Source organism: Stegostoma tigrinum, chromosome 11 (assembly GCF_030684315.1).
Source record: "Stegostoma tigrinum isolate sSteTig4 chromosome 11, sSteTig4.hap1, whole genome shotgun sequence".
NCBI classification, from domain to species: Eukaryota; Metazoa; Chordata; class Chondrichthyes; order Orectolobiformes; family Stegostomatidae; genus Stegostoma; species Stegostoma tigrinum.
In genome coordinates this window covers 28,913,705-28,927,012 of record NC_081364.1, presented here as the reverse complement: position 1 = coordinate 28,927,012, position 13,308 = coordinate 28,913,705, and the positions used below count along the sequence as shown (strand labels likewise).

At 43.4% G+C, this 13,308-nt stretch overlaps 1 protein-coding gene across 1 annotated transcript in view; it reads left to right on the top strand.

Moving 5' to 3' along the window:
* The first annotated feature begins 1,642 nt into the window (after positions 1-1,642).
* The window catches only part of fgd (faciogenital dysplasia), a 227,545-nt gene continuing 215,879 nt past the window's right edge, over positions 1,643-13,308 (top strand). The window contains exon 1 of the mRNA XM_059649869.1: positions 1,643-1,814. Coding sequence (XP_059505852.1) covers positions 1,658-1,814 — 157 coding nt within the window. The 5' untranslated portion in view covers positions 1,643-1,657. The remainder of the gene's footprint in view (positions 1,815-13,308) is intronic.

Sequence of the window (13,308 nt, the reverse complement as noted above, 5' to 3'; positions counted from 1 at the left end):
CAAGCCACACCTCCATTTCCTACCTACTAACCTCATCTCACCTCCTTGACCTGTCCCCTCCCTACCTCCCCACCTATACTCTCCTCTCCACCTATCTTCTTTTCTCTCCATCTTCGGTCCGCCTCCCCCTCTCTCCCTATTTATTCCAGAACCCTATCCCCATCCCCCTCTCTGATGAAGGATCTAGGCCTGAAATGTCAGCTTTTGTGCTCCTGAGATGCTGCTTGGCCTGCTGTGTTCATCCAGCTTCACATTTTTTTATAGTGGAAAAGAACAGTTCAGTTGATAACAAAGAGAGAGGAAGCCATCATCAACTGCAATGAACATTTAAAGGGCTGGTGAACTATTAACCCAAAGTGTACTCTATGAAGACTATGGTAACCAAAGAAGATCGAGGCTCCATTTAAAAAAAATCTGCCGGTCATGGCACAGCTGGAGATTGAACCCACAGCTTAGCAGACCTATTGACTCACTTGCCATATGCAAGGCTCTGGAGGCTATATCACCTCGTCATCAAGCACAGAGAACTGGTTAGAACTCCAGCAACATCTGTGTGCAATTCTCTCTCTGATGGAGGAAGAGGGTAGTAACCCCGGACATGCATGATGCAAATATTGTGATCCTGTAAGAGAACAAGGGTGACTTGCAGAGATTACAACAACGATCTAAGCACATGCTGCTGAGCAATGTGGGAACAGTACTCGCCTGTGTTGCCCTATTCAGACCGCGTATCCTGGCTAAATGAATTTACTCCAGAGGAGGCAGAATGTGAAATCAGGGAATGGTTTTACTGCCCATAGCTTTGGGGGTGGGGGACAGCTGCAGTGCACATGCTCACATAAAAGTAACAAAGACACCAAGGCAAGAGGAAATGGCCAGGCAGAATCTCCCATGGGCTAGTGATAGGGGACAAAGGACATCCCAGGACTGTTAAAGTATGGGTCACTACCTAGATCACCCTGATTAAAATCAAGACATGCTTAACTGAGAGGCAAGGTAGGTCAGTGAGCACAGGGCAGATGGTAGAGTAGCTCTTGCTGAGAATTGACAGAGGGACTGCGAGTTGTAGACAAACCTAAGACCATGGAGGGCTGGAGATGGGAGGCCTGTCGGAGAGTAGTTGGAAGTGTCAAGCCAAGGGGTATAAAAGGTGAGTAGATTAGTGGACGAAGGAATGGGAGCAGGTGAAGGGTGAGGATGGAAATAGGAAGTCTGATTGACAATATGGATGTGTGTTTGGAAACTTATCTCTCAGTGGCATGTAACGACAAACGTGGTTCATCTCAATGCCCGGGAAAAGAAAACTTCTCGGGTAATGGGGGGGGGGGGGGGGGTAGGGTAGTAAACCGTAATTTATAAAATAAAAATATTATTCACCGCGTTATTATTATTAAACAGTTTAAACTTATTTTTGTCAAAAACCTGCCAGGGGAGGTCGGCTTCAGCACCGCTTGTCAGGTGCGCGCCTTGGGACGAGCCCCACGCGCGCGAGCATCTGGCGCGTGCACGAGCCCGAGCAGAACTAGCGGAGTAGCTCCCAGACAGAGTGGCAGGGATTGGAGGGAGAGGCAAGAATAAGCGGAATAGGGACAGAAAGTGGTGCTGTAGTCCGGAGAGTTGGGAAGTGCCAGTAGAGGAGCAGGGGGGGGTGGGGGGCATGCAGCTGACCAGAGCCGGAAAAGCGGCACTTTGCCAAGGCTTGGATTCAGGAGTGAGCCCTGTAACAGAGCCCCGGCTCCAGACGGATGCGGCTCGCCCCGGGGGGGACACGGTGAACGGGACCATGCGAGAGTGGAGCAGAGCTACAGGCACCGGTAAGTCTCGCAGTGGCAGGCTGGCTAGTTGGGGCAGCTCCTCGGCTTCTCCACCGTGTGAGTCTTCACTGAAAACTCCCAGCACTTGTGCTTCATAGGAAAGCCGAAGAATGAAAAAGTTTTGCATAAGTTTTATTGTTTTCATTTGAACTAAAGTGTTATCTGTCGCAACTTCGAATAATATGTTGAAGTATAAAGGTCGATTTATTATTTCCGCAAATATTAGGAGCGAGCACCACTGTATGGTGCTGTTTTAATTCATTTTACCTAACGTATATGTTCTTTTAACTTGATGTCCTATGGATTTGTCTGGTTCAATAAATCCAAGTTTTCACCCGTTTTGTTGCTAATTTTATTAGTTAAAGCTTCATTTTGACATCTGATTATCATGGACGTAACTATCGTTTTGCCAAATGGTAATTACGGAAGTGTTGTTTGTAGTTTGCACACAAGTAATTCAGAATTGTATTTTGTACCTGCGGGAGGACATGAAGTCACTTTAACGTGTCGCCTGCGGTGTTGCCATAACGCAGGGTTTTTGTAAGAACAATCAAAGAAAAGCAGAATGCTGGTCATTTGAAATAAAAACAAAGTACTGGAGAAATCATCAGGTCTGGCAGCATCTGTGCGCACGGAAACACAGTGAACAATTCAGTGCAATATAACTGTTTAATCATCCTTTGCATCTGGGGGTTGTTAACAAAGAACTTATTACAACCATAGCTTCCCAAGGAAGTTCTGATCTAACACAGCAACTTGCTCAGTTATGTTATTTAGTGTGGGGCTGAATTCACAGAGAAAGCTGCCTGAGAAGTGGACCTTAGTGAACCAGTCGATGTTTTCTAGATAATTTGTGACCATTTCTCCGGGGGGGGGGGAACGGAATTCTAATTCTGAAACTGCCACGGTGCGTTTCAGATTTGTCATTTTTGGGTTATAGTCCTGTATTAATTACTATAGCCTGGATTCGTTTTTGGTGGGGGTCGGAGTTGTGGAATTTGGTAACATCTTTAAGGCACTGGAGAAAGAATTTGTAGGAATGTCGATCTGGGATCGAGTAGGGAATGGCTCTGGCACCTGGAAACATTGGAGGTTGTGCGTTTGGGAACAATAGGGGAACAAGGCACCATTTTTAAATTGTTGAATTGTTGTGCTTTTGGGATCTGTGTGGATGTATGAAGGGTAGGGATTGTGATCAATCTCTAACGTCATTGTGAGCAATGGGAAATATAGTCTAATTGCTTTGGTTCCCCCCCCCCCCCCGCTTTGAGTCTTGGCTATTACCTCCCACATCACCAAAAGCTGCTTGGAGCATTGTTGGAAAATCACGAGCTGGGTTTTCACCATCAAGTGCCAGGACCACAGAAATTGAAATTCCAGTAAATGTATGTTTATGCATTCTTTATTAAGCAGAAATTCGACAAACAAAAGTTACTTGTTTCAATGATTTGAGAGATTTTGAACCATGTTTATATGAATGCAATGGTACTATAAATAAATAAATCATGAATACTTGTGTTTCTCTACCCAAATGTTTCTTCTCATGGATGCTGATGTTACCTCTATTAATTTGAAGTCTGAGAATTCAATTCCATTTCTTTGAAATTCATGTGTAAGTGGTAAAAGGAGGAAGAAAGGACAAAACTTCTACCTTTCATATCCAGTTCATGGACAGACTCTATGTGGGCAACTCTGTGAAATGCAACACAAACTCAGAAAGCATGCTTGTGATTAATAGCTCTGGACAACTGTTCTGAAATGTTTGAGAAGGAAAGACTGGTTGCAGCTCAGACTCTTGAGATAGTTTGAGACTGTGAAGTAAAATCTTAAAGATGTTGAAGGTCGCATGAAATGGGCAAATATATCATACAATTGAAAAAGATGTAACATCCTGAATTATGTTATATTAAATCTTTTCCAGTTGTTGTTAGGATGAGAATGCTATTGGTAAGGTGTTGCCCACCCATAATTGGCCTTGGGAATCTGGAGGCAAGGCACTTTCTCACTCAGGTGGTATGCTAATATAGCTCTGATCCAAGATAGTGAGCGATTTGAAGGAGAACTTTATAAATAGTGCTGTTTTCATGCGACTGCTGTCTTTGTCTTCTGGTGGTAAAGGTTGTGAGCTTGTAAAGTACTGAGGTAAGGATCCTTAGCAAATTGCATTTTCTAGATGGTAGACACTGCTGGCACTGTGAAGGAAGTGAATATCAAAAGTGGAAGATGCAATGCTGGTTTCTCCTGAATCGTGTTGAACATCTAGAGTGTTGTCAGAGCTGCATTCAGCCAGGCAATGGCGAGTATTCTGGCATGTTTCTGACCTGTTTCTTGTAGATTTTACTGGGGCTTTCAGAGATCAGGAAGTGACTTACTGCAGAATCTCAACCTTCGATCTGTTCTTGCAGACACAGTAAATAAGTGGCTAGTCCAGTTAATTTTGTTGTAAATGTCAATGTCCAGTATATTGATCATGGGAAATTCACTGATGGTAATGTCATTGAACATTCAAACAGATGCTCAGCTATAATCTCACAGGAACTGGTCGTTGTCTGCCACTTATGGTATAAATGCTACCACTCCATTATCTGATTAAATGGTTGCTCAGCGTTAGCACTGTTTAACAGTGCCAGGGACTCTGGTTCAATTCCACTCTTGGGCAATTGTCTGTGTGGAGTTTGCACATTGTCCCCATGTTTGCGTAGGTTTCTGCTAAGTTCTCTGGTTTCGTTCCACAGTTCAAACATGTGCAGGTTAAGTGGTTTGGCCATATTAAATTGTCTATTGTGCCCAGGGATGTGTAGGCGAGATTGATTAGCCATGGAATACATAGGGTAAGGGCGGGTCTGGGCAGAATTCTGTTTGGAGGTTTTGTGTGAACCCAATGGGCCGAATGGTCAGCTTCCACAATGTGAGGATTCTGTAATTTCATAGAATTTCATAGAATCCCTACAGTGTGGAAACGGGCTCTCGGGCCCAGCAATTCCACACCGAACCCATTCGCTTATAACCCACCTAATCTACACCTCCCTAAACACTATGGGCACTTTAGCATGGCCAATCCGTCTACCCTGCACATCTTTGGACTGTGGGAGCAAAACAAAGCACCCAGAGGAAATCCACGCAGACATGGGGAGCATGTCCAAACTCCACACAGCCAGTCGCCTGAGGATGGAATTGAACCTGGATCTCTGGCACTGTGAAGCAGCAGTGCTAACCACTGTGTCACCGTGCCCCTTGAAACTGAACAAGTCTTGCTACATGAAGACATTGACAGCTTCAGTATCTGCAGAGGTAAAAGTGGTTGTGAAAATCCCTATATCTAACTTTATTTTCAGAGGGAAGATCATTGATAAAACAGTTGAAGTGGGGTGTGGACCCATGGCACTATGGTGAGGAACTCCTACAGTGATGTGTTGTAGACGAACTGACTTCCAACACCACATTTGGATCCTTTTGTGCTTGGTTTGTTACAACTAGGGGAGAGTTTTCGGTCTCTGATTTACCTTTGATCCCAATTTGGTGAAAGCTTTTGATGGCGTGTTTGGTTAAGTGCTCCACTGTCGAGGATAGTCACCCTCTCCTTACCTCTAGAGTTTGAGCTCTTTTTGTTTGGACTAAGTCTTTAATAAGGTTTGAGCTGAATGATCCTGGAAGAACCCAAACTAGGTGTCAATGAGCAGATTTTTGCTGAGTAAGAGTTGCCTGATTGGTGACACCTTCCATCTCTTTGACAACACACTGCTGTGCTAATTGGCTGGATTGGGTCTGTCCTATTTGTGGTGTAGATAGTCAGTCTAACTCTGGCTCAGCCAAATTGAGGAAAAAAAACATACGAAGCCTGCCCCATTGAAAAGTCAATTATTCTGATGGTGACTTTCATATTTTCTCAAGGGATATGTGAGTTTAAATTAAATGTTGTAACTCAGCAGGAGAAAAACTGAAAAGTGACTGTCAGCAAGACAAAAGTGCAGTTAACCACAGGCTGCTTAGTTATCATAAGGTCAACTGGACAATATCAAAACTGCATGGAAGTGGTCTATATGTGCAGCTGTGAGCAGACTCGGGCCAATGTCCATTAAAATCAGGATATACGCCTCCTTCCAGAGAAAACGAACAGATGCCCTAATGGGTGAAAGGTAAACTGATTGCAGTAGATGGGGCATACATGTGCTGTTTGACAGTGGTCATCTGATCAATTGCTGAAGATTGGACCATGTCAAAGATTGATCATGCAGACTACGTGCAGTGTGGCGTATGTGAAAACATGCCTTAGGTGATAGTTAGCCAGGTATCTGAAACAGGAAATGTCCAATCGTTGATAACAAAGTGTGAAGCTGGATGAACACAGCAGGCCAAGCAGCATCTCAGGAGCACAAAAGCTGACGTTTCGGGCCTAGACCCTTTATCAGAGAGGGGGATGGGGAGAGGGTTCTAGAATAAATAGGGAGAGAGGGGGAGGCGGACTGAAGATGGAGAGAAAAGAAGATAGGTGGAGAGGAGAGTATAGGTAGGGAGGGGATAGGTCAGTCCAGGGAAGACGGACAGGTCAAGGAGGTGGGATGAGGTTAGTAGGTAGGAGATGGAGGTGCGGCTTGAGGTGGGAGGAAGGAATGGGTGAGAGGAAGAACAGGTTAGGGAAGCAGAGACAGGCTGGTCTGGTTTTGGGATGCAGTGGGGGGAGGGAACGAGCTGGGCTGGTTTTGTTATGCAGTGGGGGGAGGGGAAGAACTGGGCTGGTTTTGGGATACAGTGGGGGAAGAGTAGATTTTGAAACTTGTGAAGTCCACATTAATACCATTGGGCTGCAGGGTTCCCAAGCGGAATATGAGTTGCTGTTCCTGCAACCTTTGGGTGGCATCATTGTGGCACATGCGTGGATATGTCGTCTGAGGAATGGGACGGGGAGTTTCCCCAATGTAGAGGAAGCCACACCGGGTACAATGGATGCAGTATACCACATTGGCAGATGTGCGAGTGAACATCTGCTTGATATGAAAGGTCATCTTGGGGTCTGGGATGCGGGTGAGGGAGGAGGTGTGGGGGCAAGTGTAGCACTTCCTGCGGTTGCAGGGGAAGGTGCCGGGTGTGGTGGGGCTGGAGGCGAGTGTGGAGCGGACAAGGGAGTCACGGAGAGAGTGGTCTCTCCAGAAGGCAGACAAGGGTGGGGATGGAAAAATGTCTTGGGTGGTGGGGTCGGATTGTAGATGGCGGAAGTGTTGGAGGATGATACGTTGTATCTGGAGGTTGGTGGGGTGGTATGTGACTACGATGGGGGATCCTCTGGGGCTGGTTGTGGCAGGGGCGGGGTGTGAGGGATGTTTTGCAGGAAATGCGGGAGACGCGGTCAAGGGCGTTCTCGACCACTGCGGGGGGAAAGTTGCGGTCCTTGAAGAACGTGGACATCTGGGATGTGCGGGAGTGGAATGCCTCATCCTGGGAGCAGATGCGGAGGAATTAGGAATAGGGGATAGAATTTTTGCAGGAGGGTGGATGGGAGGAGGTGTATTGTAGGTAGCGGTGGGAGTCGATTGGGCTTGAAATGGACATGAGTTTCTAGCTGGTTACCTGAGATGGAGACTGAGAGGTCCAGGAAGGTGAGGGATGTGTTGGAGATGGCCCAGGTGAGCATCCAGCTCCACACTTTGTCATCTTGGATTCTCCAGCATCTGCAGTTCCCATTATCAATGTCCAATCAGTGACTGGAGGCTGGCATAGCATGGGCTAATCTCTTGTTTCAGTCTGACTGTCAGACAACCTCTCACAATCTTGTGATTGTAAGCTTGAGGTATTATTATTAATGCAGTATTTTGTAATCTCGAGACAGAGAGAGATCAGTTGCCACATTTTCTTCTCTGCTGGGGATTCACAGGTTTAGTGTGGCAGAGGAAACCCACCTTTATAGTCTAATGAATCTTAAACAAAATGTAGTTATTGCATAATAGCAGCTAGGCACAGTTTTATTGACATAGACTTTGGAGGAGACTTCAAGGACAGATTTTAGACCTTTGAAATTTAAAAAATCTAGTCCCCTGTCTTAGTCCATGTAAAGTAGGTGAGGCTTGATGCAGACCTAAGAATCACCCTTACAGATCTCTCCACTCTTGTGCAACATCTCCCCCAAGTTTTTCCGTTATTAATACAACAGATTTATGCATGTAATTATGTTTATAATTACACCATATCCCAACCCCCATGTCTCTGATTTCAAAATTCAGGCATTTTTAGAGGTTTCTGCATTCTGTCAGAATGCATTCTCTTCAGATTTGGATGACTGGTCGATCTTTGGGTTGAAGATTTTTGACTTTGATTCTCTTCTTGACAGTGAGGTCTGTAAGTGCTTTTAAACAGGAAGAACTTTTATTATCCGGATTTACATTGCAAAGGATTTTTGTTCTCCTGAAAGAGGAAATTGCTCCATTGTAATATGTGAAGGGCCAATAACCTGAAAAATTTCTTTCATCAAAGATTGCTGTCCTGTTTTAACCAGATATGTTTTTTTCTCCAATATTCTGGATTTTAAACGTTCTTTGTTCCAAATAGTAATATGCACTGCATCCTCAATTTGTGTAGGCATACTTTTTTTTTCCCTCACTCAACCTGCTAGCAAATCCGAAGTGTTTAGGTCCTTCTTTAACCTGTTCATTAGGTTGGAATCTTTCACTTAGACACAGAGATTACATTTTTGGTGAAACCAATCTGTTCACTTCCTCAGTTGAACAGCTGAGGATTACTTCTTCCTTGACATGATCCCAGTGACTGGTACTGATGATTGGCCTGGGGAAGATAGAGGAGTTTTGCTTGAACTTGTATCTCTCTAGTATCTGGCATCAAGTTCAAGTCTGCCACCAACGTATGTTCAGGGGAATGCTCAATGAGATCTGGGTGTTCTTGTGTACCAGTTACTGAAAATAAGTATACAGGTGCAGCAGACAGAAAAGAAAGCAAAAGGCCTTCATAATGAGGGCCTTTGATTATGGGGAAAAGGGATGTCTTACTGTAATCGTACAGTGTGCTGATGAGGACACACATGGAATAATGGGCACGGTTCTGGTCTCTATGTCTGAATCATAGAATCCTTACACTGTGGAAGCAGGTCAGATGGTCCATTGAGTCCATTACCAACCCTGAAACAGTACCTCCACCCCATCCTGTAACCCTGCGTTTCCCATGGCTAATCCACATAGCCTACACATGCCTGGACATTTTGGGAAATTTAGCAAAGGCCAATCCACCTGCACATCTTTTGGACAGTGGGAAGAAACTGGAGCACCCGGAGGAAACCCACACAGACATGGGAGGAATATGTGAACTGCCCACAGTCACCTGAGGCTGGGATTAAACCCAGGTCACTGGCACCCAAAGCAGCAGTCCGAACCACACAGCCGCCATACCACCCAGAGGAAGTGCCTTGTTGCTGCAGAGGGAATACACTAAAAAATTAACAAACTGATTCCTGGGATGGCTGGATTGATGTATGAGGAGAGATTGAGTTGGTTAGGATTGTATTCACTGGAGTTCAGAAAAGTGAGGTGGGGGGAGGCGGTGAGATCTGGTAGAAACCTCTACAATCCTAACAGGAACAAAATCAGTAGTTGCTGGAAAATCTCAGCAGTGTGGCATCAAATGTGGAGAGAAGGCAGAGTTAATGTTTCAATTCCAGTGACCCTCCTTCAGAACTGGTAATTCTGTTCCAGTAAGCAGGAGAAAGAAACTAGGTGATCACTGGTAATGAATTTGTGTTTAGACATGAGCAGGAAAACAAATAGCAACTGTGTCCCAAGACTAATCTCAAAACCTTAAGCCCTGGGATAGGAACAAAAAGTGACATTGGCTGGAGATGTTTAAAGAAGGATCATAAATTTGTAAGTCCTTTTATTTTGAGAGGAGGTCAAGAGTTACTGCCTATGTTTCTCTCTCTTTTTCTTTTTTACCCACAATGCTCCCCTGAATAGCTCCCTTTTGCACCATCTCAAAATTTTACCTGATCCAAAATGCTGCCTGTTTGTCTGACTAATCTATTATTCATCCCTTCTCCCTTTACTTCACCATTGGCAGGTGTGTATCCAGCTATCTAGGGCACATGTTGACAAATTTAGAACTCCCCCCTTTGATTCTCCTCCTTTCTTCCAACTGTCCTTACTTTAGATCCAACTTATGGACCTAGCTTTGTTGTAACATGTTGTTTATGCATTTATTTTTAATGTTTAAAGCTGTCATTCCTTGGGATGCTTTCTATGTTAAAGATGTTATACAAATACCATTTTCATTGTTATGCATTGGACATGGCCTATTGTTATTTGCACACCCGCCTGTCCTAAAATTGAAACACTCAACTTCTATAAAATATTCTGATCATTGAAGTCTGGCACCTAAATCCCACAGCTAGAGCTTGCTAACTATGAGTTTGCAGTTCAGCAGTCTGGAAAGGAAGTGGCTTTATTTCTGGAATAAGTTGTTCATTTTTACATCCCTTTTTTATTTAAAGGGTTTTTTTTTTTGAGCAGTGTTTTCCCTCTTGGGAAGCTTTTAAAAAGTATTGGATTTGTTTTATTGAATTTGCATTAACTCTTTGGTTGCTGTGTGTTTGTACATCTTGAAGTTAGCTGGCAATCTCTCTTGCCTGAGAAATGCAGACCACCTTGAGCTTTCACATGGCATGTTAAAATGCCAAGATGAGCAGTAGATGGTGGCGGAAGCAAGTGAAGCAACATGTGGAACCTCACAGCATTCCCATCCTCTAACAAATTTTGTTCTCATTGAAACTTGCCATCTGTTCTGACCAGCATTACAATTGGCTGAGAAAAATCTGAGCATTTTAGATTCAGGGTCTGTTTTTGATTGGGGGGGGGTGGGGTGACCAAATAGGAAGTATTTAGTAGTTAAAGAAAGTACAGTCATGCAGCATGGAAAGAGAGAGTCTTTAGTCCAACTAGTCCATGCTGACCATCTTCCCAAACTAAACTAGTTCCAAAGGTTTTAGAGTAGATTTTTAGCTCAGGTTGTGGATGTTGTGGTTGGTTAGCTCGCTGAGCTGATTTGTTGCTCCGCAGACGTTTTATTACCCTGCTGGGTAACATCATCAGGGGAATTCCTAGAGGCCTGGTTCTCCACTAAGAGCCATCAGTAAACACACAGAGCTCAATCCCATATATACTTCATTGCAAAAGAAAACTGGAAGTGACGTAATCAACGGACACCACAATTTAAATAACAGCGCTTCATCGGAGGCTACACAGATGATGTTACCCAGCAGGGTAATGAAACGTCTGCAGAACAACAAACCAGCTCAACGAGCCAACCAACCACAATAAACTAGTTCCACCTGCCTGTGTGCCCATATCCCTCCAAACTTCGCCTATTCATGTTCTTATCTAACTGTCTTTTAAATGTTGGAACTATACCTGCAACCACTGCTTTCTCTAGAAGTTCATTCCACAAAAGAATCATTTTATGTAAAAAAAAAAGTTGCCCCTCATGTCCTTTTTAAAACTTTCTCTTCTCACCTTAAAAATTTGCCCCCTGGTTTTGAACTCCTCTACCCTAGGGAAAAGACTCTTGCTATTCACCTTATCTATGCCCCTCATTATTCTATAAATCTCGATCAGGTCACCCCTCAACCACCTATGCTCCAGTGGAAAAAGTCCTAGCCTATTTTTTTAGAACTCAAATGCTCCATTCCCAGCAACATCCTGCTGAATCTTTTCTGAATCCTCTTCAGTTTAATAATATGTTTTCTATAGCAGGGTGACCAGAACTGACCAGAAAGGATTCCAGAACAAGCCTCACCATTGTCCTGTACAACCTGAACATGATGTTGCAACTTTGATACTCAAACACCTAATCAATGAAGGCAAGCATACTAAATCCCTGTCTACTTCTGACACAAATGTCAAAGAATTATTGACATGAACCCTGAGGTCTTTCTAAACCACAACACCACCCAGGGCCGTACCATTAATTGTATAAGTTCTACTCTTGTTTGTTTTACTAAAACGCAATATCTTGGATTTATCTAAATTAAACTACATCTGCTATTTCTCAGCCCATTGACCCAGTTGATCAAGATCCCTTTGTAATCTTAGAAAACCTACTTCCACCAAACTACCAATTTGGATGTCAACTCACTAACCATACCTCCTAAATTCCCATCTAAATCGTTGACATCAATGACAAACATAAGTCGATCTCCATGGAACACCAGTGATCACAGGCCTCTAGTCTGGAAAAAAAACACTTCAACACCCACTGTCTCCTACTATAAAGGTAATTTTTATCCAATTGACAAACTCGCCCTGAATTCCTTGTGATCTAACTTTACTAATTTGTCTGCCATGTGAAACCTTGTCAAAGGCTTTATGAAAGTTCATATAAACAAAGTTTACTGCTTTGCCCATATCAATCTTTTTGGTCACCTTGCTCAATCAAGTCTGTGAGGCATGGTTTCTCTTGCGCCAAACAATGCGGGCTATCCCTAATCAGTCCTTGCCTCTCCAAATGCATCCTATCTTTCAGAATCACCACCAACAACTAGCCTATCACTGACATCAGGTCCATAGATCTTTAGTTACCAGGCTTCTCCATACAGCCTGCCTTAAATAAAGGCACTACATTAGCTACCCTCCAGCACCTCACCTGTGGCTATAATGATTTTAAAGAAAGTTTTACATACCTGACAATGATGAATTCCAATCAGTAAGAACTTTTTTGAAGGAAGAAACAAGCTTTCTCATCTATACTTTCTTAGATATACATAATGCACTTACAATATAGAAAGGTGCTTTATTGTATATGCTCAACAAAGCAACACTGGCCACAGGAAGTATGAAATCCAGTGCCTTCCACCAAAATTTAAGATTTTTCCACTGAATATGCACTTCACAGATGTTTACATTTAATAGTTAATATGCAACTCTCAGTCCCTTTTTACAGAAGATATCACACGACTGGCCATGTGATGCATTGCTCAGAAATGAGCTCTGCTAGGCCTCGGGTATTTCTTGTATCAAAGAGACTAGCCACAGCATGTTCTATTTATAACATTTGAAGGTTTGAGTGGAAAAGCAATTCATGCCTTTTTTTCTGTCGACCAAGGAAGACAGTTAAACTTGACGTTATTGTGCCTTGTATGGAGTTTAATTGCACTGCACAACTTTGATAAAGATCGATTTATATAGGGGCAGATGTCCAGGCAAGCTCAAACTCTTTTCAACGATATACTTGATGCAATTGCAGACAGATTTATACAACTGAATACACTGTGTGACTACACTAAGTTAATAGCTGATAACTTAACTTATCTTCTGGTTATTTCTTTAAATTTGAGGTTGGAACAGGGAGGGGGAGGTGGTGCTTAGACATGATTGTGTTTTCTATCATTGCTTTTCTGCTTTTAAGAAAGGACACTTCTAGCAGAGAATTGTCAATACTTTTATTTCTGTGCAACAAAATGCATTATCTTCTAATTCCTAATTATATTCCAACTAATTATTCCCAA